At 38.1% G+C, this 26802-nt stretch overlaps 1 protein-coding gene across 3 annotated transcripts; it reads right to left on the bottom strand.

Moving 5' to 3' along the window:
* Window positions 1-20252: 20252 nt before the first annotated feature.
* On the bottom strand, window positions 20253-21905 carry LOC117400693 (twist-related protein-like). Of its 3 annotated transcripts, none has more exons than XM_034000970.2 (2): window positions 21206-21905; window positions 20253-20797 (listed from the first exon to the last, which is right to left on the bottom strand). In XM_034000970.2, the coding sequence occupies exon 1, from the start codon at window positions 21731-21733 to the stop codon at window positions 21230-21232; it is 504 nt and encodes a 167-aa protein (XP_033856861.1). In that variant the 5' UTR covers window positions 21734-21905; the 3' UTR covers window positions 20253-20797; window positions 21206-21229. The 3 variants fall into 3 exon arrangements, with proteins under 3 accessions (XP_033856861.1, XP_033856862.1, XP_033856863.1); XM_034000971.2 differs by having other exon boundaries at window positions 21323-21905; XM_034000972.2 differs by having other exon boundaries at window positions 21378-21905.
* Between the last annotated feature and the right edge of the window lie 4897 nt (window positions 21906-26802).

The following is a 26802-nucleotide window of genomic DNA, read 5'->3' as shown; positions in this document are numbered from 1 at the left end:
GTTAAATGAGCTGAACTGCCATGCAAGTGGAATAGTTTACATTCTACCATGGCTCCTTTTCTTCAGCCCTAGAAAATATTTCTTTAAACAAAAGTTTCATTTAAATACACAGATATTCAAACATGCTATAATGTAAACAGGAACATTTGAAACCATTGCTTTGGAACTAAACTGTTTTTCCACTTGACATGTTGTTTATACTTCCTGTGAAAGAGCCTCTATTTATGGACAACTGGATAACACAAATAAACATCACACAGAAGTGAAAAATCGACTTTGATTATGCATGAAACTCTACAATGCCATTGTGTATGTTTGTGCTGTGCTCTGATTGCCTGTTTATTTTTACAGAATCGCTGTTGAGCCAATGGAAGAAGAGTGAGCATTGTGAAGTGCCAAGTCCAAGCTGTTTCCTGTATGTGACATCATTGTGTATCCCCTGAAGGCACCCTCAGACATGCCTTGTCTGCTGCTTGGGTGGCGCACATCAGATGGAACATAAACACGGGGTGCAGGGCTCCTTTCACTTGTTCCTTTGTCACATATAAAAGGAGACTTGGGATTTGGTCATTTAAAGATGATATGTCCTGTACATTGAGTCTGTTTGAATTAAGAACATGCCCTTTCACATTGAACAACACTGACACTTTAAGACTAGTGCTTTATACACTATAGTTTCAAAGGAGCCGGTTTCTCCTGGGATACAGTGCCTATTGTAAACAGAGTGATGGTTTTGTTCCAGTTGGCTTTTGATAAAGGAGTTATAGATTGTCACGATCAGTGGCCAGTATAAGTAAACTTGTATGAGTGAAGCCGTGTGCATTTCTGTGTACATTATAAAATATATTGAAACTGTGTAAAGGTCAACAGTTTACAAAACTAGGATGTACCAGCATTGCTTCCAGTCCAGGTAATATGTTAATCACCTTAACTACACACAGTTTATAAATACTATTACAGCCCATGTGGGTTATTCCACTGGACCGTAACAATTAGACAATAGTACTGTCTGTTGCAAATAAATTGCTATTTTTTATAAATGCTTATGAAAGTTGGATATAAAAAGAGGAAGCCACTTTTTTTTATTTACTATTTTCTATAATACTCGGAAACCACATTTTTTAAAGGATTTTTGGTTGCTGTTTTCCTCAAACAATATAACCAAGACACTGGAAAGGTAGTGAAATAAAAATAAGAATTTAATAGAATGCCGTAGTAAAAATCAATTTTATTTTATTAAACAAAACTTGATATGTAGTGTAGTGCACATTGCCTTAAGGAAGAAAAGAATGTTGATGATAAGTCTTCAGAACAATTAAACTAACAAGAATATGACTCTAAAATGATAATATATACAATGTCTGTGTACAATCTGAACATTAGAAACTATTTAGTGGCACTTTAATTTCACTGTAATTTATGACCGTCTGAAGTTCATTATTTGTATTTTATTTTATATAACTAAAAGCGTTTCGAGTATTACATTAAATCCATGCGCGAGCAGCATTGTGGCTCGCTTAAAAAAAAAAAAATTCTAAGGAAACCTTAATTAGAACAAGCTTTACCCAAAGGTTATGATGATATGAAAGATCAAACAATATGGTTTGAGTTAAAGGGAACTGAAACCTGTAAATCAAAGATGGAAAGATTTAATTCAAATGGAATTATATATTTCTCTTTTGTCATCTAGTCAGGCTATATTTTCCCGGCATCTGTGCATACAATGGGGTCGGCCATTTCGTGTTTATAAAGAAGTTGTGTTTTAGATAATAATATATAATAGGATGATGTGTGAGTGCAGATACGGGAGATTATGTACACAGAGGTATATCATTATGTTCACTGATTTTATTCAAAAGAAGCGTGAATAATTACAAAGATAGTATTCTATTTAACAGTGCAATAAATTGATTTTCGCACAGCACTGGAAACAAAATCATATAGTGCAGTACTTTGCCATTGAACTGAATGAATACATTTAGTCGTTACTGTAGTTTCATTCAAATGTTGTATTAATAATATTATTTTGGATGGCATGGTCAATACTAAAAAAAGATGAAAATATCCCCTTCAATAAAAGTTACCCTTTGAAGACATGAATATTAAATTAAATTATACCGTTCTAAAAAAAACACGTTTTTGCATTGAGAGAAAAATAGTTGAACATAATCTTTGATTTGCATTAAGGTATCCCAGCTTCAGTTTATAAACTTTATAATGAACTCTACAAGGCCAATTGTGGAGAAAAAAGGTAGGGAAAAATATGATTGTGAAGCCGATAGATGAAGCATTGGGAACTGAGATATGCAACGATACACAGACATGCTTCCCCACTTCACTTCCCCAGAATCAACCTTGGGATACTTGTAAGAAGTCATTTTTGCTGGAATAGCTGACAGAAAATCATACAGAACACAAATAATATAAGAGGTACAAGTAGGAACCTGTAGATGATATAAAGTATCACTTAATTTTACTTTTGTAGGGTTTTTTGTTTTACTGAAAGTGGTATATAGATATTAAAACCTAAGAATCCCACATGTTCATTTGTAAACAAATTGCTACAGTGATACGAAACAGCATCAGATGTAATTGTGACACTTACACAGGAATACATATTGTGACTCTTTTATACAGCATGTTACTGCCACTAGGTGATTATGATTGTTAAAAGACCAGGTCACATGTAAGACTGTTGCAAAACATGGCTATAGTATATAAAAGCTGTGTAAGATCCATTTAGAAATGTCCATACAATACTCATCGCTGTGCTCTGTATTGGACAGTAGAGTGGGGCTCACACAGAGAGTGGGGGTGTTAGATCAAACACAATTTGTGAAATGCAAAATAACAGCAGTTATACCCTCCAGTGCAGTGATTGTCTGAATGTCGAGGTTTCAAATATGAAATCTAGACCTTGTAAAAAGTGATATAGCTATCATATATCTTTGTTTCACTGAAAGCTGTTTGTAAGTGTTATTCCTGTGATGAGTTATTTTCTACTCACATGTTCACATTGTCAGATAATTATAACCTTTTAATATTTTATATTTTAAATGCATATATGTGTTTGTTTGAATTGTGATGCAGTATCCTGCTGGCTTGGCCAAGACAACCTTGAAATGAGATCTGTGGCTTGGTTTACATGCACGTGAAAAATCAACTCTACAGTCACAACTGTGCGAAGTTGTCGCGCGAATACATTGGGAAACAGCAAACTGACGTCCTTTTGGCAGAACGACTTTAACAGCAGGGTCAATCGCTTTCTCACGATAAAAAAAATAGCTGTAAAAACCCATGTAAACTGGAGCTATCGGGTTCAACTCAAAGGTTTTATTCAAGCACATCATGTCAAACATCTGCACAGCCAAAACACCGTATTTAAATGAACCATTAAACATAAAAGGGTTTATTTTCTAACTTACCACATATAAAGCACTACTTCAAAAAATGAAAAACTATAATAAACATTTTAAAAGAAACTAGTGTGTAAACAGGTTTATGTACATACAAAACTGTAAAAACAAAAGTAGTTTTTAGTCTAAACTGAAAGTAACATGTTTTTTCTTGCGTGTGTGTCACTCGCAGCACAGAATCCAGGTTGAGCTGCTGCAGCCTGCACCTTTGCAGTTTTCTGATCGAAATGTTTTTGCTGACGCGCTGTAGCTATCTTCAAGATGAAATCTCTCCTACTGATATTTTCCCAGGTGCATTCCTTGTACAAAACAAATGAATTGATGGGTGCCAGGTCCAGTAGAGATAACAACAGGCTTGTATTAAAAAAAGAATATTGTAGGTTATATTCAAAATAAAAACACGTACAGTTGTCCCGCGTTATAACGCCCTCCTCGCATACCGCCAGGTATTCGCTCTGAACAAATGTCACCAATATAAAAACAGTGCTATTCTTCAGGGTTATATCACCACCCCGCTGTCCGCCACCCGCCAACTTCCCAAGCCAAGCAAACGTAAATATAAGCATTGTAGTTTCCCGCATTGTAGCGCCAGCGAAATAATCATTGGCCGATTAAAACAAACAAAGTTATGCAGTTAACCTTTGACTCGCTTTCCTAATTCGTTGTTAACCGAACGTTCATACCAATGTCATTAACACTCCCACTCCCAAAGCAAAACAGAAATTACAAAATGGCGAGTCAACCCTACATTTAACACCAGAGCAAAAGAAAAAAATCTGCATGTATGCATCTGAAAATAAGAAAGCAAGTCAGCAAGACATCGCAAATGTTTTCTCGCCTAAGTGAGGCTACTGTGAATCGAAGGACATTCAGGGACATTTTAATGGATAAAACAAACGGCTTACCTTGATGGAACGGGTCGATTTGTTTAACCTGAAAAAGGCTTGATGCAGTCTAAAATAAGTGACTTTTATAAACCCCAGTAAATGTTTTTTTTTTTTTTTTTTTTTAAGTACGGTAAGAGGTTTGTTTGTTTACGTGCAAGTTTTGCACAAATAAAGGCTGACTTAAACTAAAGCATCAGTTTTGTTAACAGTAGATAATTATTTTATTTATTTATTTATTTATTTATTTTTACTTTTCGTTTAAAAAAAAAGGTGTTTGCCTGTACATATTCAACGTTTTTTTAACTGCTTAAACAAATTCTGTTGAGCTTAAATTGCTTTGTAAAATAAATAGATGGGATCGTTCAATCGGGGATAGTATTCAGCAGGCTTACAGTCGTGCCACAAACAGCAAATTTAAATAACCAGTACAGTAAAAAAAATAAAAAATAAAAATTGTACACTTTTTTTTTTTATGGAATTGTTGTTGGGGTAATTTGACACAAAATGAGTGTTTATTTTTATTTTTATTTTTTTATGTATAAACTGCTCCTCAAATGTAACCATGTATGTTTCATACAGATGGGAAAAGATGATAAAAACGTCACTAGTAGACCTACTGTTGTGTTAGGTCTACTAGTGTGGTTCCCTTAAAGAGAAGATGACCACCAACGACATTATGTATGGGATATGCCTGCCCATTGGGTAGGTAATTGCTGAGCTCTCTATACCAGAGCTGCCAGTAGGCCCCTTCCTGGGATAATGCACTCGGTCCTGCCCACAGAGGGATTAAAACCATCATCCTGAGGAAGCTATTGCTCTTTTTCCATCGAACCCGTGAGGGTGACCGATGCGACCTCGCAGTTGGTAGTTGTCTTCTCTTTCAGGGAACCAGGGTTACAGTAAGTAGCCTAACGTTCCCTTTCAATTCGAAGACGACCACCAATTACATTATGTATGGGATAATGTATACCAGAGCCATTGCGAGGGAGAAGGAACAGCAGCATATGAGGGATGCTTCAGAACCGCATAACCCAAGGTTAGCGGTGTGAGCTTACACCCTCAAGGACCCTTGTGCCTAATGAAGGCAGTGCAGGATCTACCACATTAAGGCGGTAGAACCTGGAGAAAGTATGCGGCATAGCCCAGCTAGGCACAGTACAAATATCGGACAGCGAGGTCCCGCTGAAGAGGGCCCAAGATGTAGCCAACCCTCTAGTGGAATGTGTGGCTACCCTCCCAGGTGAGGGCAAGCCAGCACCATCATACGCAGTCGAGATTGTGTCCACAATCCAATGTGACAGACGCTGCTTTGAGAGGGGCTGTCCTAGGGTCCATGTCCCATGGCAGACAAAGAGCTGGTCAGACTGACGCAGAGGACAGAGGAAATTCAATCTCTCATCCTCCATTGAAGAAAACAGGGGTGGATGGAAGGACTCCAGTTCCACAGACTGATTAATGTGGAAGGCTGTGATCACCTTGGGGAGGAAAGCAGGGTTGGTGCGCAGAGACACCCTGCTGCCATCCTCTCAAATACGCATGCAGGAGCTGTGCACCGACAGTGCCTGCAGCTCACTGACCTGCTTAGCGGAGGTGATAGCCACAAGGATGGCTGTCTTCATAGACAGGTACTTCAACTCTATGGAGTATATGGGCTCAAACGGGGCCTTCGTGAGAGCCTCCAGTACAATATCAAAACTCCATTCAGGGAGAACAGTCCTCCTGGGAGGGTATAATCACCGAGCGCCTTTTAAGAAATCGGATAGCCAAGAAATGTGCACCCAGAGACACTAAATCTACGGGGGCATGGCATGCAGAAATAGCCGCTAAATACACCTTCAAAGTGGAAGATGACCTACCAGCATCAAGCAGTTCTTGCAGAAACTGTAAGATAACTGGCATAAGGCAAGTGATTTTGAAAATACCAAGTTTGAAAATACCTCCACTTGTTGATTTACAAAGCCCTAGTGGAGTCTGCCCTAGCGTTCTGCAAAGTACCCACAACCGCATCTAACGGCCAGCCTTGGGAGATCCCACTGTGCATCTAACCAGCGGTCCCTTTCAGGGGCCAGACCCATAGCCGGAACCTGCCCGGTTCCGGGTTCCAAAGAGTGCCTCTCACCTGACTGAGGAGATCCATGCGCAGTGGGATCTCCCAAGGCTGTCCGTGTAACAGCTGGCACAGGGTCGAGATCCAGATTCTCCTGAATCACCTGGGGGCCACTAAGAGAACTGACACCTCCTCGAACTGGACAAGGAGCAGCGCTATAGGTGGGAAAGTGTACAAAAACGCTTTGGGCCATTCGTGCGCTATGGCGTTGACGCCGAGTGGACCACCTAAGCGGTGGAGGGAGTACCATAGGGAGCAGTGCATTGTCTCCGCTGAAGCAAAGAGATCGACCTGCGCCCTCCCGAATCGTTTCCAAATGCGCTCCCCTACCTTAGGGTGGAGTCGTCACTCCAACGGAAGGGGACCCTCCCTCGAGAGGAAGTCTGCTGCCCAGTTCTCCGGAAATGTAAGTTGCCTGCAAGGACAGCAAGTTCCTCTGAGCCCACATCAAAAGCCTGAAGGCAATGCGATACAACCCCGGGGACCGTAGGCCACCCTGGTGGTTGACATACACCACCACTGCTACAGCATGTTTATATGCAGGGACATCCAGTGGTCCGACCAGGATCCGCGGACTCCTCTTCCTTCCCAGACTGCCCCCTATCCCAAGTTGGAGGCATCTGTCGTCACTCCCATATGTACACCCTGAGAGGTTGTCCTCCACCAGCGTAGGGCTGCCGAACACGCATGAGACAGCGTCAGCCAACGGTGTCTGTCGCGTTTGCGATTTAGGTGGAATGCATTGAGCCACACTTGTTGTGGGCGCATGTACAGTAGACACAGCTGAATGGCTGATATGGCTGCAGCCATCAGACCCAACAGTTTCTGGCACAATAGGAGGGTGACCTGTGGTCCCTGTCGAAACAGGGAGAGGCAACCCTGGATAGCTGCAACGCTGTCGTCTGACAGGTGTGCGCACATCGTACTGGAGTCCAGCCGGAGCCTCAAGTACTTTGTGCACTGCACCGGTGTAAGCCGACTCTTTGCATCATTGATGGTGAGGCCCAGACTGGAGAATGTGATGGTGAGTCAGCATCTGGAAACTCCTCTCTTTTAAGAACCCGTTGATGAGCCTCAGGTCTAGGATGGGGCAAAAGCCGGCATCTTTTTTGCTCACCAGTAAATACCTCGAGTAGCACCCCTCTCCGTAGGAGGTGGGGTCTACGAGATGAATGGCTCGCTTGCACAGCAAGGCGGCCACTTCCTTCTGAAGTACCAAGGCCTGGAGAGGGTCTGTCACAAAAGCATTCGTGATGCCTCGAAAGGGAGGAGGTCCCAGATGTCCGAGGTGCAAGCGCGCCAGTACTGCAGCTGTTGTCCCGAAGAGGGGGTCTGAGGCCGCCAGCCTTCAGGGGCCCTGCCGGGGCTGCTGAGGTTGCGGCAGGTCAGTTTGGGGTGGCTGTCTAGGCGTGGCCCCGGAAGTGCCTCCTGGGACGCTGGTGTGTGGGCTGGTCACGTCCTGCGTTCCCTCTGTCTGCTGGGCTCGGTTGTTCGCTGCTGGTGTGCCCTGTAGGTGATACTTTAGGTCACCCAGTGGAGCCGTGAGGACTGGAACTGTCCTGGTGACAGTCCGCGTCGGAGGAGCTCGCCAGCGGTTCGACCTGTCCCATGCAGGAGCACGGGGAGGGAGCAATGCGGCCACCTGCCGGGACACCTCACGTTACCGGTGGGATTTCTGCAGGATCCCCTCCACAGCTGGCCCAAAGTTGTGTTCCGGGGATATAGGCGGGTCTAGCAGCGCAGGGACTCTGGCTTGCGACAACCACAGCTGTCTGTGAGCCACAATCAAGCTAGATAGGCACCGGCCAAGAGCTTGCCCCTGGAGGCCGGACATCTGCAGCAGCATGTCTGATAGGAGACGTAGCTCTGTGGCCACCAGCTCAGGGGGCGAGTTGCCTGCGCCTCCGCTGCATACGCCCGCTTAAGATGCGTTTCTGTCACCCTGCACAGAGGGTTCGGGCACGCTGGATCTCTGGCCAACCCACCCACCGGTGGGGCCTTAACCAGTGCCGCAATGGTGGAGTCTACTGGGGGCAACCCCACTAGGCCCAGCTTTTCTGCGCCTTCTAGAGAGGCAAGCGGTGCGGCCTGCTTCAGCGCACTAGGATCTGAAGCTGGACGTTCCCAGGAGGAACGTATCTCCTCCATGAAGTCCGGGAAGGCTGGGAACTTTTAAGGGCGAGGAGCCATCGTATGCATCCGGAAAATGGACCTGCTTGGTTCTGACGCTGGCGTCCAGGGGACCTGCAGGAAAGCTGCAGCGTGTCCCATTAGTGCAGAAACTGAGCTAGACAATGGGGGAGCGCTGGCTTCCGAGGCTACCTCGAAGCCAGGTTCTTCCTCAGTAGGGGTTTGAGCTCCCCTCTTACCTGCATGTCATAGGAGAAGGAGGCCCCATCCCCAGAGGCCGCTATAGAAAGCATGTCCTCTTGCACCAGCTGGGACGCCTCTTCCCATCCACCCTGATCTCCACTGGGGGGGGGGGGGGGGGGGGGGGTATGGTAGTTGGGGCCATAAGTGTCTGTTTGGCCAAAAGCTCCAGGACCTGGGCCATCTGGGCTTTGAGGTCCATAATGTCCTTTGCCTGCTTTGAAAGCTTCACCCTTCTCGCCTGCGGAGATGGGGAGCAACTACTGGGGGCCTGAGTGTCGGGGATGTCCAGCAGGGGGTCCTGGGACAGGTCATGGAGAAGGGGCTCTGGGGCTCCAAGAGCCGCTGATTGTCCGGCCACCGAGGACACGGAACTCGTCCTCGTGGCCTTCTCCAACCTATTCTCCCTTACCCGGGGCTGAAAAGCCGCACAGATGCTGCAGGTCACCTCTCTCATGAGGGCCAAGGTGGCATGTTGGACACCCTCCTGCAGGATCTTTGCCTTGCAGTACAGGGGTGGAACCCCGACTTTCTTGACTTCAGTTCGGTGTTCTGCATCGGCTTGCAATGGTTGTAACGAGCACTCAAGCACTGATTAAATAATGCGGCACCATGTGTTCACGTACTAGTGCTGTAGCGGAGGGCACCAAAAACCGTGCGCACCGTGCGCACTGAGTACCGTGGGCACCATGTGCACCGTATGCCTGTGCACTAGTGTAGCAGTCGGCCCGTGCACTAGTGTAGCTGTGTCTATGCACTGACACTGTAGCGCTGGGCACCGAGTGCCATGTGCAATGAGCACCTTGCACACCAAGATACAGAAGTACCAAGGGCTATGCAACTGTGCCTACCTTAACCGCACGGTCACAGACAGCATACACCAGGGAGACACAAGGGCCGAAGCCGCGGCGGGCGAGTCGGAATCAGACAACAAAAAACACGGTAGAAATAGATACGGGTAGAGCACATTGTTTGGTTACAAGGCCCGACTCAGTGAGGTGGGCAGGCCTATACAGCCGGGGAGGTTTACTCGACAGCGGGGATGCGGCAAGGCCTAGTCCCGTGGAGGAACTGTGCACTCTCAAGAAGGAAATAGACAACCACTCGCGAGGGTGACTGCACAGGCAGTCGCTCACATGACAGACGGATAACAAAGAGCGGCCTACCACGCAAGCGAGGAGGCCGCTGAAAGACAGAAAGGCGAAAGGCTCTGTCTTTTTCAGAGTCATTGATTCCGGGAAAGCGGCGAGCCAGCTTTCAGCACGAATGCAAGGGAAATACAATCGACTCGATTCGACTTTTGAAGCTCTTTTCTATCAACATGCTCAGCTCAACACAGAGGTCTTACTGTACCGTCTTGAGAAGGAAAAAGAGAAATGGCTTCCTCAGGATGATGGTTTTAATCCCTCGGTGGGCGGGACTGAGTGCATCATCCCAGGAAGGGGCCTATCGGCAGCTCTGGTATAGAGAGCTCAGCAATTACCTACCCAATGGGCAGGCATATCCCATACATAATGTTGTTGGTGGTTGTCTTCGAATTGAAAGGGAACTAGTACTGTAGTTTTAAAAAAGATTAATGTTTTATTAAAATGGCCTGGAGATACTGTAATTGTATAGCTAAAAAAATAAAACGTTTGAATGTATTGCAAACATAGACGGGTCCACAAACACAAACACACACACACACACACAAATATAAATTCTAAGTAGTAAAACTTGTACTTAGTAGAAATTATATTTTATATAATTTTGTGTGTATATGTGTGTGTGTGTGTGTGTGTGTGTATTGGAAATGTAACCAGACAAACAAGTAGCTAATGCGTGGCATAATTCAGAATGTGCGCGACAACACGTGGATTCTTTTCTCTTGTTAAATGTTTTTTATCTTCATGGCATCGCATGAAGCTCTCCTCACGATATTCAGAGTCATTCTTTTCCTACTTAGTAAGCAGACACGGACATTTAAATATCCCCTTCCCTAAAGGACTATGAATTGAGTAACTGCATTTGTACGGCCGATTTTTTTTTCCTAAATCAGAACTGCATAGCAACGCATTTCCTGAAAAGTACGGCAAACACATAGTGAGGAAAACTGTCATGACTTGTGCATGTAAACGCCGCATGTGTTTCAAGGGCTGTTTTCAGGTTGAACAATTGAATTAAATTGTGGGAGTAAATATCTAATTTTCAAATACATCACAACAAAATGTATTGAGCTCACATAAACCAAAATAGCTACTATAATCACTCTATGACCTGATAAATAAAAATGAGCAAAACTCCTTATGTAAATTAAATGCATATATTTTGGTGCTGGACACCATTGTTTTCTGTTCATTGCCTTGGTGTGTCTATAAAATGCTGCTTGTAAAAATCCATATACTTCAGTTGTTTAAGGTTATGAAATTATACAAAGAATGTGTTAATGTAATGGTATGAGCTCATCTAATACAGCAAATATAATAATAAAAATAAAAATAATAATAATAATAATAATAATAATAATAATAATAATAATAATAATAATAATAATAATAATAATAACAGTGAAAATACTGTATTCTGTGCTATACACTGAAATCTCTCTTACTAATTGGAAATCATTGTATGAAGTACGACCATTGTGCAACGCAACATGTTTTAATAACATTTTCTTTTTTTTATCATTTTATTACATTTAATAGTAGTGAGTCAATGGAAGTGAACGTGACTCATGGTGGCAGAAAAAAGGGTAATTTGTGGGAAAACAGCAAACAATATACAATAATTCATGTATTAATTTTGTACAGGTAATAGCAGCGTACGATCCTGAGAAAGGTACTGGTTTCTTGAAAACTACATTACCTGTATATTTGTATTGCTGGTACTCAAAGCCAGTATTCTGTGTTGATGTACTGTTTAGCCACACGTTATAAACTTGTTGTACAAATTGTTTTTCAGTTCTGTGTTTTGTATTATGCTTTCTTTACTCAATAACATGTTAATGTAATGAAATATTATTTACCTACATTCTAAAACTGTTCTGTGTTTTAATATAACTGCTTAAGATTAAGCATTTACAGAGGCAAATTTGTTCAATGATGTTCTTACTCATTTTTAGAAAATATTACATAACATCTTGTAAACCATTGCATGATTTCAAGCATACATTAACATCTGCGTAGTTCTACAGTCTCTTCTAAGAGACTGGTTGATTGATCTAAGCATGGAATAATTTCATGTTGAAAGCAAAACAAAATACACACACACAAACAGATAACACATTCAATCTAGTAATGCTTTTATGATTTTCTAGAGCTATAGAATACAAATTATAAGTAATGTTTGAGAGTGAAATAAGTATGAAATAAGATCTGAATGCAAACTCTTGCTTTTTAATGTGTATATATAATATGCTGTACTAATCGTATGTTTTAATTGCAATGCTAACTTTATAAACTTGCCATCTACAGCATACAATACAGCAACTGGCAATATGTAACTTATTCAGTATAGTAACTGCAGGCTATTATTATACATATTAGTTTAATATCTAGGCTAAACCATACTTACTGGTAAAGGTAGAATTTACTACTATGACCACGGAATTAATGGCAGCAGGTGCACCGAATTTGCAACAAGTGTTAAAGCATTTCTGTAGAGAATTTGCATGATTGGATTATTGCCTGATACTCAGAAACAGAATGAGAAATAGACAGCCCCGAGTACCACAGTGTAGCATGTACCAGTGAAGCACAAAAGCCGTTTTACTGGACATATTAGATTGCAGAGAAAGTAAGTAAAATAACGAGTTTAGATATGATTCAAATGTATTGGTTGCATATTCAAATGCAGGTAAGGTTACACCTTGTTTAGAAAATATGGCCGACCCGACCAATTTAGTTCGCGTGTTTTATGTTGCCACGCTTATCCTATTTATTTAGTTCTAGCTTGGTTACATTGTAATGTATTAAAATACGTTTCGCAAAATAGGAGGTAAAGAGCTCAAATTCTACGTTGAAATTATTGAAAGAAAAAACTGAATTAAAAGACAGATGATTAATTTAACGAGGAACTGCTGACAAACTAAATCATCCGATAATTCAAATACAAAGTAAATACGAATCAGAATTCCATAACATGAATGTGTTTAATTTTAGAAACATTCATCATCATCATCATCATAAGGAAAATGTGATATGATACATATTACGGTGTTTCGTCTATTAAAGATTATTCATACATGTTATAGAAACATTAATCGCTTACTTGTTTTTGTTAATTGATTAATGGAAGCTGTCTGAGTTACCTTTAATAATACTGCACATCTTTAAGGTTCATTACAAATTGATTAAACTATGGTTCAACTATTGCAGTAGTTCAAAATGTTGAAGGAAAAAAAAACGGTAACTCTATTTAAGTATTTAGAAAAATGGATAATGTATTGCCGATCATTTTATGAAAGGAATTTTTATTGGCTAACTCCCACAATGATTTAAGATGCAGGTGTTTTTTTTTTTTTTTTTTTGTCTGTATTGGAGTTCAATGTTTTTGTTTTTTTTTAAGAGAAGTGGAAAGGTAAATATGGTATATTCCATATATAGAAAACCTAAACAATCTGTGATAAATAAATAAAAGTAATTTCAACACGAACAAAAGGGAGCCTAGCTTATTTTAAAAGGAGAAACAGTTTGTTAAAACCTCTCTCGCTTCTCTCCTCTTTTATCCACTCATGCAACGCAGGCCCGCGCTCACCTCCACGCTGATGCATTTGCACAAGTGCTTAGCGACACTCAGTTTTTTTTGTTTGTTTTGTTTCTGTCATAAGGTATTGTCCTGTAATAGCACAGTTCGAATTTCTTTGTATTTATTATTTTATTTTTAACTTTATAGTATTTGTGTCTGTTTTGAAAACGACGCTACTAATTATATTGTAATGCTAAACTAAAAAGCGAACTTAGACCTTACCGGTTAAACTATGCAACTAACATCCATTAAAAAGGTACGCTAAAACAATGCCTTTTTTCATGAATTTGCAATTATGAGTCACAACTAACCATTTTCCTATGCTATTTTGAAGTATGGCAATGTCTCCAACAAGACAGATTTCCTTTTAGCAGCTTGGTGGGTGTAAGGCAGGTAAACTAGATCTACTCCAATAGGCCTACTTCTGTTCATGGAAATCAATTAAAAGTTATATGAGATTCAAGTTGGCATGACCAATGCCTAGTCATTTATAGTATTAATTTCCCGACGTTTGGTTAACAAAGTCATGACAGAATGATGAAACCTGTCCCTTTTACACTACAAACATAGGAACTATTAGAAGCAGGTTTTCTAATCCAAACGCGAGAAGGTTAGGCGTTTGGCATCTGGAAGTGTCAACAAAAGAGCCGTTAGCAATACATCATGAAGAACTTTCAAATGAAACGAGTGTCTTGAGACTCCTTATACATTCAACCCTAAACCACGAGATGAAAGACTGCCTTTTCAATCCATAAACACGTTTGTGTATTGAGAGTTTGAATGCAATATTAAGTGTGTGTGTGTGCGCGCGCGTACGAAATTGTATTCTTAGTAAGTAACCGCATTATCATTTGTAAAAAAAAAGAAAAAAAACAGGTCTAATGGTACATGATTTACATCCTTGATAAACAAGTATGTATTTATTTAAATACGAAACCAACTGTGTTCTATATACAAAATGAAAAACGGTCAGTTAGAAAATCACAAGGATGGATAGCAAAAACTTGTCACAATAAACCTATGAAAAAAACCTTACAGTATGTCCTTAACACCATTCTCTGAGATGAGGTGTGTGTGTGTGTGTGTGTGTGTGTGTGTAGGGTATTGCTTCACATGTGCTCAGAATACATTATATTTGTTTAACGTAAGGGTGTAGTTTATATTGCTTTGCATGAAATATATGAAATATATTTCATAATGATAAATAAACTATTCAATTAAGTGCAATGGATATCAAATAGAACGGTTTTAAATGTATGTTACATCCAGATATGTTGAAACTGAATTCCGTTTTGTAATGATAAAGATGTGGCCGCGTGCGGGCAAGTGTGAGAGTTTTCAAGTTCAAGATAAATAGACACGGTTATAAGAGGAGGCATCGATTTCTTCTGGACAGTTTAATACTCCTTTGATCAAACCCAATTGTTTTCACTGTTTTTTTTTTTTTTTTTAATTTTTATTTTAGTTTTAGATACACAGTAGGTAAAACGCTTACAATCGTCAGACTTCATCAGACGTCTTTACATTTTTTTAACATTTCTTAATATTCGCCTGTAATGTTGCTAATTCAAAACATATTGTTATACAATTGGACACAGTGAATGCGAAAGGAAAAGGAGAAATAATCTCTCAGCATTATATATAAATATTCATACATTTGAATCTTGTAATAATAAAACTTAGTTTTACGACAGTTTAAGGACTAGCTTTCAAATGTCTGCAGGCAATTTACTAATTTAATTCAGTCAACCCCCATCCCTATACAGTATCTACAAAATGTTCTTTGTTAATAATGAGTCGAGTAGGCTACTATTCTGCAAAATATTATTATTATTATTATTATTATTATTATTATTATTATTAGTAGTAGTAGTAGTAGTCGTAGTAGTATTTAGCAGAGTAAAAAGGTAATTTAAAAAATCGTTTAAAAATGTAAATTCGTTTTTATGAGTTTTTATTACTAAAAAACATTTGCTCCTGTGATTTCTGGGTGGAACCTAGCTTTCATATATACAAAATAATTTTTCAAAATAAATAAAATCAGAAAATAAATTATTCCAGTTGTGTTAAGGATAGCTCATGTAGTTAGCCTATATTTTCCTTTTCCTAATTTGTCAATAATAATAATAATGTTCAGTACCTGGGGAGTCAAGATATCATATCATATATATACACTGTGTATACAACTATGGCCAACAGTTTTGCATTACTTAGACTTTTAGGATTTTGACGTGAATTAAAATAAATAAAATAAAAAACCTATATGAACATAACTTAAATCTTTTTATTTAATATAATGTAATCAACTACACTACATGATATTACAAAAGTGTACCGGAAGCCATATAGTAGTACAGTATTTCATGTGAGATGTCTAAATGTCACATTTTGTAATTGTTGTCAGTTTTTCGTAAAGTAGAAAACTACAAAGTGTTATGTAATGAAATATAATGTAACGTTATTCAGCAGGTCCCATTCGACTTTAGGAAGCAAATTGTGTTAATTCTATAGGGTGATGCAAACCATTTGGCCACAGCTGTATATGATTAGGTCTGGTCTCCCCAATTGGGTAACTTTAGTACTGGACATGAAATACTGCTTTTGAATGCTTTGACACTGCTCCGAAAAATGGTGACGACGATCTGCCATCATCACAGACTGTCTGTAATGATCACAAATGTTTGAACTCCAGAGTAAACATTTTGCAATTCTAAACGTAAAACTACACTCTACTATAAAACTGGCCTATAAAACTCCGAAAAGGCGGGCTTTTGACATGACAATTTAGTGTCTCCATCACATATTTGACATATCACAATATTTCGTTTTACATATTTAAAGCACAGACACTAGTACACCTATAGACTTACAGTATGTGTTAATGCATGCCCCACAGTATGGCCTATACCACCATTTAAAATGTGCACTAAACAATGATAAAGAAGCAAGCTGAAGTGACCTATTTTAATTCCATATCTATTAAGAGAAGATAGTTTGCCTTACGAAAGGAAGGAGCTGTTAGGTTAATATCAAAGCTGATCACAACACTTCACGTGCATACCGCTGTCTTGCAGCCGCTCCGCGTTTCTTGGGATAGGAAAATATGTCAAAACGGCATTCCTTTTTCTCTTCTTTCCATCCATCAGATTCTTCAAGGAGCAATCGATTAGTCTCAGCTTCCACAAACCGAGATCCGATACTTTCTCAAGACGCTTCAAACAAACCCGTCTTGATTGCGAGAAAATGCCTCATACCTAAATGTCATTGCCTAACAGTTAACAAGAAAGAAAAAAAAAAACTCTCTTTCTTTAGAATTCTAACATGGCGCGTGATTTATGGTCAAATCTTATTTCATCCACTTTTCTGTATGTATTTGAAGGCGTGTCCCCTTTAAACTACACATCTGTTCATTTCACGTGACTTTTTTTTTTTTTTTTTAACAAAAACATTAACATCTGGACAAAATAATTTTCATTCAGGTGCCTGCATAACTTCGCACTTGCCAAGTTCCTTTAGCTAAAGAATATCGTCGTTAATTCTAGACTTGCTTAATCTTTGGGTGAGGGAAATGTGAGAATATGCCTACACTGTTTTGAAAAAAAAGGGCCAATGCTTACCCTTTAAACGGTGTTGTCCAAATCAGTAGGCCTAAACATTATTGCACACACTACATATTGATTTGACATGATATACAATGTTGTTCTTCAACACAATACAAACCTGTCACCCGAGGAATGTTGATACAGATTATATTGAATATTAATGAGGATAAGTTATATAATTGAAACAGATATTAATACAGTCTATAAAGCATACTTTTAACATCGTTATTGCAATTAAAGTCAAAATTCATAACTTGCACGAGGTTTTGAAAAAAACAAGGTTGTCGTTAAATAGGTTTAATCGCTTCATTTTAGTTCTCAGTTGTGTTCATTAGCGAATTTAAAAATTTACACGTACAGTGTTGCTGTTTATATGTACACTATCAGTATATGGCTGTTAATGAAACTATATTTAACCAAAACATTAATAATTGAAACTAAATGTAAAATTCAGTTTACATCGAAATTATTTGGTGACCTTGAACAGTGTTTTCATGATTATTATTATTTTTTTTAATCAATTAACACATTTATGAATGGCTGCCTGTTGCAGCCGTAAAAATGACTTTTGTGCAAGTGATTTTAACCTGCTCCACCTTCAAGTGACCTGCCAAATGTTCCTTCTTACTTTTATAGACATCTGGGAATTCCATACATGCCTTAAACTCCAATTACACACCTTCTTCAAACGGACACGTGCTTTGATTTTCAAGAACATTAAGCGCAGATATTTTAAAATACTTTTCCAGACCTAATGTTAAATCCATGCATCAAACAACAAGCTTTTTTTTATTATTATTACATTTACGTTAGTTTTTCAGTTGCATTTTGTTTACCAACACTGCAGGTGAACAGTTATCTGTGCTTTTGTTCAATTTCCCAAACATTTGTTCCAGCGGGTTTGTTTGTTTGTTGTTTTTGAAATTGCAGATGCACGGAAACCCGCCCTACATCATACAAGACGGACAAACCCTCACTTTGAAGGGTTCTTGGGCAGCACTTCAAGAAAAAGCATGTGCATGGGAAGAATTTGATATTGGCCTAGAGAAAATTACTAGGTATGAACCTGCCAAACCACGCAATCTGCACACTACCCTTATTTTCTAAAAAGAAAACGACGGAACGCTATTACAGAATATTATTAAACTAGCAACGTTCAACAAAATACTTTGGTCAGGGTATGCAGGCTGAATACAAAAAATATAATTTACGCCCAAAACATGTTCGTTCCCTTGCTTTTCAAAGTCAAGTTGTTGCGCACTGCACACGGACACCCAACACAGAATCTAAGGAATGATGTTCAAATATTCTTTTGTGTAGTTTTCGAGTATACTATATTATATTATGACGTATAGAACTTTTAAAACGATGCCACATGGGAATGACGGCTCACTGTATACTAATTGATCTAGACTGTTCAAACAAATAAATGTACCTGTTGGGGTCCAATGGTTGGGTAAAAGAACAAAAGCAGCATTTATGAAAGCTTGCTATGACTTTACATACGGGTTTATATCCCATGCAAAACAAACAAACTTAAGATAGTGCCATACTTTTTGCAGCACTTTATATTAATTATATATATATATATATATATATATATATATATATATATATATATATATATACACACACACACACACAAAATAATCTAAATGAATTATGGGTGCCTATTTGGCTATAGTTTCACTAAAATGTTAACCTCATAAAACGCCATGAACTTTTGCGGTTAAAATGTACTTGTACAGCAATATGTGTTTTCATTTATGTGTTGTTTGTATTTTACACAATATATGCCTAGCCTATTATTATTATTATTATTATTTATAAATCAATCGTTAGTAGAGCGTAATGTTTCCACCAGATAGTCTGACTTTCCCAGAATGAACGAATCTCATTTCAGTAGTCTTTGATGTCTTATAAAATGTCAGAGAAATAAGGAGCAGGACTCTGAGTATAAAATATAAAACCACATAGATCAAGTTCCTAGGCTCGACAGGAATGCAGACTTTGTACAGGTACTACAGTACATTAAACAAAACAAAATAAAAATATACATTGTTTAAAAAAACAATACTACTACGACAACTACGACTACTACTACTACTACTACTAATAATTAATAATAATAATAATAATAATACATATTAAAAAGTTAATTACTGCTTTAGCGAAATAAAATGAGTACCTCGAAGTTTAGCTCCCTCTACATCCATTTTTATTAGAATAATGATAATGTTTACAGTACCCATGTTAAAGGTAGTATAAATGCTTATCTAAGAGTATTTTCCCACTGACAAGCAGGCTATTGCACGCATTGGTTACTACTCCAAATATGTGTGTCGAGACAGCTGTATAAATATACGTCTTTAAAATACTGTATGTTGGTCTTTAAACCCATAAACCAAAAAGAAAAAGAAAAGAAAAAACACGCACCAATGTAAAGTTCATGTAAACTTCGTTTGACAAAATCAAATAAAAAATATATATTAAAATATACACTTTGTATGTTCGTTTGTCAAAATAAATTAGGTTATTTTACTGAAAGCGATACATAAGATGTAAATGTATTTTACAGATTACATTTTATAACGTAGTGTTGAATTTTACCGCAACCTATTTTTTATTTGTATTTATTTTTATTATTCTTTGTGTAAACAATAAACAAAACGACGACACCAACAACAAAAAAACGTACTATGACCTCCTTTCTGTTTACAAAGGTCATGGCATTTCCCTGAATCCTGTCTCAAAAGTATTGGAACAATCTGTGTTCCACATTTAATTGTTATGTGTTAAATAATTTGATTACAGTAGCAACTTAAACATTACATTACAAAATAAACAATGTCAAACCTGTATACAGTAATAACAAATTTACACACAATAACAAACTCATTCTACCCACTAAACTTTTTAATGATTAACATTATAAAACAACACGGTGAAACCCTCACGACTACCCTGTCTCATAGACTGAATAATAAAGCTGTGTTTAAAAAACGTCTGTCTGTCAGTAGCTAGTTTATTTTACTTTGAACCCCGTTTATTTATGCTAGCTCCACCATCCCCTGGTTGTCTTTATAACCTAAACAACTATCCATACTCGAGATATGCTCGTGTAGTTAAAGTATAGAACAAGGGGTAAGTTTAAAAATCATATTTTATTTTATTGAAGACAAATACACAGTTATTTACAAAACAATCATAATAATAAGAATGCATTTATAGACACCTGATCTATTCTGCATTATAACATAAATAAATAAAATGCATTTTAGTAAGGACATGTACTTAGTGTTTGTACAACAGGTATGAGCCATGTTTCAAAATATGTTATGGTTAGAAAATGTTTTCATAGACAGCCTCATCTTGTTTTGTTTTCTTCTCCATAGAAGATAGGCACTGGTCAGAAGACATGCATTGTAAAGGAAGAAAGATCCAACATTCATCGTCAAATACAAATGTTTCAAATAATATAGATCAGAATGTCGTTTTAGATTGTGTAGCCGCACATGTCATTGTTCAGTGTCCATGGCCCTTTTTTTCTGTAAGTGCTTCCCAAGCCTTGTGCTTTTTCGGTTTAATATCTTCATATCACCTAAGAAAACCCTGCATCAGCTTTGTACATATCCAGCTTCAGACTCCAGACTCCCAATCTCTGATAGGTAAATGGAAACCACTTGTTACCTGCAAAGTAAAATATGCATTAACAATCTGTTCATATAGTTTTATAAGTAATTCAACATATTTAGGTGGCTCATGTGACAATATACAAACCAGGTATAGGGAAGGTGGGGAATCCTAATAATTTGCAAATAATGTATACTGACAAATGCATTCAAATAAAAATCTAAAATCTAAATATGTGTTTATATTTATGTTTTTAGTTTCATTAGGGATACCTAAAAAGCGTGTAGGAACGTAAAAAAAATAATATTTATAGCACCTTCTAAGTAAAACAGAACAATGGTTGAGTTCTTCTGTTACACTTCATAACTGCAACTTGCCAATATTTAAATTCGCGTCTCTAAGTTAGTAATATAAAAATGTAAATAGAATAATTTAAAAAAAAAATCTTAAAAAATGATTGCATACCATGTTGCCCTATTTTCACAGACGCTAGTGAGATGCAGACATGGACCAAGCTCCCTCCATCCTCCATACTGAAAAGGCATAGCTTAATCTCTCATGAGCCACATAACTACAACTTGCCATTTTGGAGTCCAGTTCATCGCTCTGTAGTACTTGGTAGAGGAAATCGATGTACCTGGCTGCCAGTTTGAGCGTCTGAATTTTGCTGAGTTTATCAGAAGGCAGGGTGGGTATAATTTTCCGTAAGGAAGAAAATGCTTCGTTGAGAGACTGTGTTCGCTGTCGTTCCCGTACGTTAGCCATAACTCGCTGGGTCTGAAGTTCTTCGAAAGACTGCGGGCTGCTACTGTTGGATTTCTTTCCTCTTTTCCCAGGGGTAGGGCTATCTGAATCCTCCCCATTTTTTCTGCTCGGTCTCCTTTTCCTCCCACATATTTTCTGCTGCCTGTCCAGTTCTTCTTCACTGTTACTAAGGCTGTCCACTGGAGACACCGGGGAGCTGGATTCGTCTTGCATCATTTCTTCAAACATCAGTTTAACGTTAAAACAAAACAAATAAAAAAACTGAAAAAAAAACACTCAGGGCTAGGTGTCCTTTTTTATTTTTTTAAAACAAGTCTAGAGTAATAGCTACTATACGTTTATATAATAAGGTCTGTGGAGGTATCCAAATACTGTCTCCTTAACGACGAAGGTGTCTGACTTGTTGGAAACTTTGAGAGCTCTTATAGTCTGAATGCCGCAAAGTATTTGGAGAGCGAGATGATTGGTCAAGACGGCCACTGACGTGAGAATCGGGGTGGGGCGGCCAAGGAACTATCAAAAATGATCCGTTATACTGCATTCAGTTGAAATAGATTCTGATTGTCAGAGTATTATATAACCCAATACAACAAAGGTAGTTTTATATTTTAGATCATTTTTTTAAAGTTATGCATAAAAGAACACGAAAAGAAACAAAAAATGTATACTCACTGTTTTTATTTACTGATTTAGTACATCTGTGGTAGATTTAAATACTATGATGTAGCCTATATTTAACATAAAACACCAAGTTTTAAAAACTGGCAAGCTTTGTTTTTAACTATAACAAACTGAAAGTAATGTATTTAACGTTGACAACCTGTAGACAGAGAAAACTGTGATACAGTACACTGGTCTATGGTCCTGTATTTCTAGACGGAGACATGTACTTTCCATACAGTATGCATTTTTAAATATATTTGCATGTGCCTGTTGCATATTGGTAATCATTGCGCATAACCTTAATTAATCAGACCTAATTCACGTCAGTATAGCATCAGAATAAACAGCACATATGTATCTAGAATGAAAATGCTTTCAATCAAACACGACAAAAGACATATAGCATACTGTTCATATATACGTTCCCTTAAGTGAGGTATGTCTGTCTGCTAACAGTTATGCAGTAATACTAATATTAAAAGGTTATCAAGCTAATCGACATGACGTGTTACACGTTCTACTCGAGGATCGGGTCTCAAATGTGTGCTTTGGTCTTGGGACCCCAGGTAGGAGAATGTTTCAATGGAACGCAACGTTAGCCCCTCCTTTTACATTTCGTTTCCCTATCCTAGAAAAGAATTCGTCTGTCAATTTAGCTACTGTACTGCTGTAGGTTTTGGGCTGTAGAGTGATCACGTGTGTTACCCCTCATTAACTCTTACCCTGAATGTGATAGAGCGATCAAATTAGAAAAGGAACACACACACACACACACACTATATATATATATAAACAGGGGATACATTGAGACACTAAGCAGACAGACAGTAATAAGTCTAAGAGAAATATATTTATTCAATTCCAACACTGTAAACACACACTTATAACTAATACAAAAAACCATACTAGAAAGGCTTAGTCATTAAAATCGCCCCCCCCCCCCCCCCGACACATACACAAAACAATACAAATAATAACTTTATTTTTTCTCCGAAAAATAAATAAATAAATAAATAAATAAATAAATAAATAAATAAATAAATAAATAAATAAATAATAAAACATAAGGGGAGATTGACAATCCCATCAGGTTTTGTGATGGGCCATTGGCACCGTTATTTAAAAAAAGGGGGGGGGGGGGGGATAAGTTTAACAAATTGTTTAAAATAACTTACAAATGCTAATCTACATTAATATCTGACCACACTACTTTATCAAACGACACGCTGTTAAAACTCTTCCATAATGCTTGTACAGCATTTTGCGTGGCTATCATAATCTCAGTAATCCTGTATCTTGTCAATATGGAGGGTGGGTGCTAGGAATCTAACCTTGACATTACATTTAAAAATAAATAAAGAAATAAAATAAAATAAAACAAACATCATATAAAACAGACGTGAAGTGAATCCATGCACTGTCATCTAGAATCCTTTAACATTGTCCACCTATGTTCAAGGTGACCGCAAAGTTTATTTTCACAAGTCAGGACTAAAACGCTATGTCACACTGTGCTTCTAAAACATGTAACACCTTTAACAATCCTGGCAGAGGCAGATTTCTTGCTAGGGTTTAAGCAGATCAGCAGACACAGCAGGCTACTGGAGCAGCACTCAAACTGCGAGGCCAAAATGTAACATAAACATTACCTGTCGAGAGAAGAAAGACTGCATCCAAAGCAAACCCATAAAAAGCGTTCATGTAAACGAATGCAGTTAAAATCCGACTGATTGGTAAACCATTCATCTCCATCACTGTTACTCTTGGAGCGCCACAAATTGTACACCAGGGCATTGGGGTCCTTGTGCAATTCCGCTAAACAGCAAACTGTAAGTGCCTTGCATGTATCCGATGCACATTTCCCTTGGCACTCTCCAAATTTGAGACCTTTTTTTTGGGGGGGGGGGGGGGGGGTTGGAATAAACAAAAAAAATAAATAAACAAAATGGATGCACTTGTAGCCTAACAGTAGGCCTAATATCTATCCATCAAAATCGTATTATTATTATTATTATTAATAATAATAATAATAATAATAATAATAATAATAATAATAATAATAACACATCTTCACTTTAAAACAAAAAAAGTCCCAATATAGAGCTGGTTGTTGAGAGTATACTAACTACAGCAAAGCAGATATAATTTTATTTGAGATTTTATATAATTTTAAATATTAACCACGAGAGGGAGCAATTTCCCATGTAACGTGTGAATAAACCACGAAAGACATTGCCAAGGAGTGAGTGATTGAATACTGAATGATTGATGGGTATACGATGGCCAAACGTTTTGCATCATCTTATAGAGTTAACTCATTTGCTTCATAAAGTCAAATGAAACCTGCCCAAAAATGTAACATTAACATATTGAATTATATACTGACAAAAATTGAAAAATGTGACTTTTTGAAATCTAACATGAAATGCTATAGGCCCTACTACTATTATGGCTTCCAGTTCCAGACAGGGACAAGTTCTAACAGTGTACTTTAGCCTGTTGGCTATTCACCCACTTATATATTTTAAATATGTCTTAAATCTTAATTTCAGGTGATGCAAAAAATTTGGCCTTAGTTGTACAGTACTTCATTAGCATCATGGTACACATATTGACCTACATTACCCTATCTACAAGCTCATATTGAATATACAAAGACATTGGTCCAAGTACAACCATAATCAGATGATTCATATTTGCCCCCCCCCCCATTTTAAGTTTTGCATCTCCACTTATGAATATAGGTAGGATGCTTAATTTGTCATCAAAATAGTTCCTGGGCCTACTAGATATGCTGTGACTCGCAGTCCTGACATCAGCATTTGATCTTTTATTTCCACCAGCAATTGAAAATATACTTGAAATGGCCAACTTGGAGACAGGCATGTACCTGGTGCACAGTAGAAAGAACTTGATCACGTTGATGTGCATACACACATTCGGTTACTTTTTGTTAGCTGGAGTGTACATATCCAAATGATATGCAGTAACTGCTAGTTTGTGGAATACAGAAAGTGGCAGAGCTATATTTCCAGCCACAGTGTCACTGGAAGCATTCCACATCATTGCTGGTGATTCACTTCGTGATGCCAGAGCCAATCGACATGAAAGACTAATTAGCTACGATCAGGGAAGTATGGGATACATGCCTAACAAGCCCGCTAAGTATGGCATAAAAATAAGGGCAGCCTGCGATGCTAAGTCCAGCTATGCATGGAAAATGCAAGTGTACACAGGGACACTGCCTGGAGAAGCTGAAAGAAATCAGGGATGGAAAGGAATCCAAGGTCATAATGTCTCGTGTGACAACAGACTTGGTGCTAAGCGACTCAAAAGAAAGTTGACTATGCTTGGAATAATGAGAAAAAAACAAGCTTGAGCTTCCCAATGAGATGGTAAAAATGCAGAACCGAACTGTGCACTTTTAGAATTTGCTTTTTCCAGGAAATAAGGGTGTATTGAGGTTTTTTTTTTTGGTTTTTTTTTAAACACCAATATTTATCCCTTAGCTAAAGTGGCACACAGAATTTAGAGTAGGCCTATACAGCTGACATATCAGATTCTGTTTTAAATGGAATATAATTTACAACTTAATGCAATCTAAATACTTAAGTCAGTGCTATTTATAACAATTTGCAAATAAAATGTTTTGTCAGAATCTTTCTTTAGTTAACTTGTAACTATAGTTGCTGAGGAAACCAAGCTTTGCCGATATGAAAAGAAAAGAGGAAATTTCAAGGAATGTATGTGCACACACAGTGACAATTGGCATGCATGGAATTTCAGGAGGGAAGGTTGGAGTTCAGTTCAGGCAATTTAATGTCCATACCAGAGCCACATCAAAACAAAAATGTGTGTGTCAGGATTCATCAAACTACTTTGATTTTTATTTAGTTTTCCTGAATGATTTGCTTTTTTAAATATTAAAGATGCCAGTGGCAATAAAAACTTGCATCTTTAATATTGTATAGATATTTTTGAATGGTTTGAAGGTGATAATATGCTTCAATGAGAGAAAATATAGGCTACTGTAATTAGGAAATTTGTAACGAGAACAAATAACGCAATATTACAATTGAAAACATGAATTGGGTCGTTTTTGTCCACCGATTCCTTATTACAAAATAATTAAGTATCGGTTGCTTAGAAAAGGAAATATCTGAAGAAATTTCTGACCAGTATAAACATGCTCTTGTGATTAATACACCCACTGTGTATGAAGCTCATGAAGAAGTTTCACATTATTTCGTAACAGTGACCACCAAAGAATTACAGGATAATGCCAAAATAATTCGTTTTATTTTTTTTCCCTCTGCATTTAACTTCCCTATGAAATCTAAGCCCGCCCCCTGCAGGTATGACAACATATTCAAACACTATCAAAAGACAACAAAGGCTTTGCCTGGGGTTTCAACATCCAGCAGTTCTGTCCCTTAACAATGCCTGGATAAGTGGTGTCTCCTTTGCTAAACATTATTTTTTAGAACATGTGTTGGTATGACGAATAAAACAAATATCAACGAAATATGTTTTATATACATTTCAGCTAAGAATGTTTTCTACTAAATATTTACCCATTGTGTTTCACATCACCATTGGAAAACAAACTGCAGTCGAGTTGGAACATTTTGTAC

Source organism: Acipenser ruthenus, chromosome 4 (genome assembly GCF_902713425.1).
Source record: "Acipenser ruthenus chromosome 4, fAciRut3.2 maternal haplotype, whole genome shotgun sequence".
In the NCBI taxonomy this organism is placed as follows: Eukaryota; Metazoa; Chordata; class Actinopteri; order Acipenseriformes; family Acipenseridae; genus Acipenser; species Acipenser ruthenus.
The sequence above is the reverse complement of the archived record's forward strand: the minus strand, read 5'-3'. Positions and strand labels throughout refer to the sequence as shown.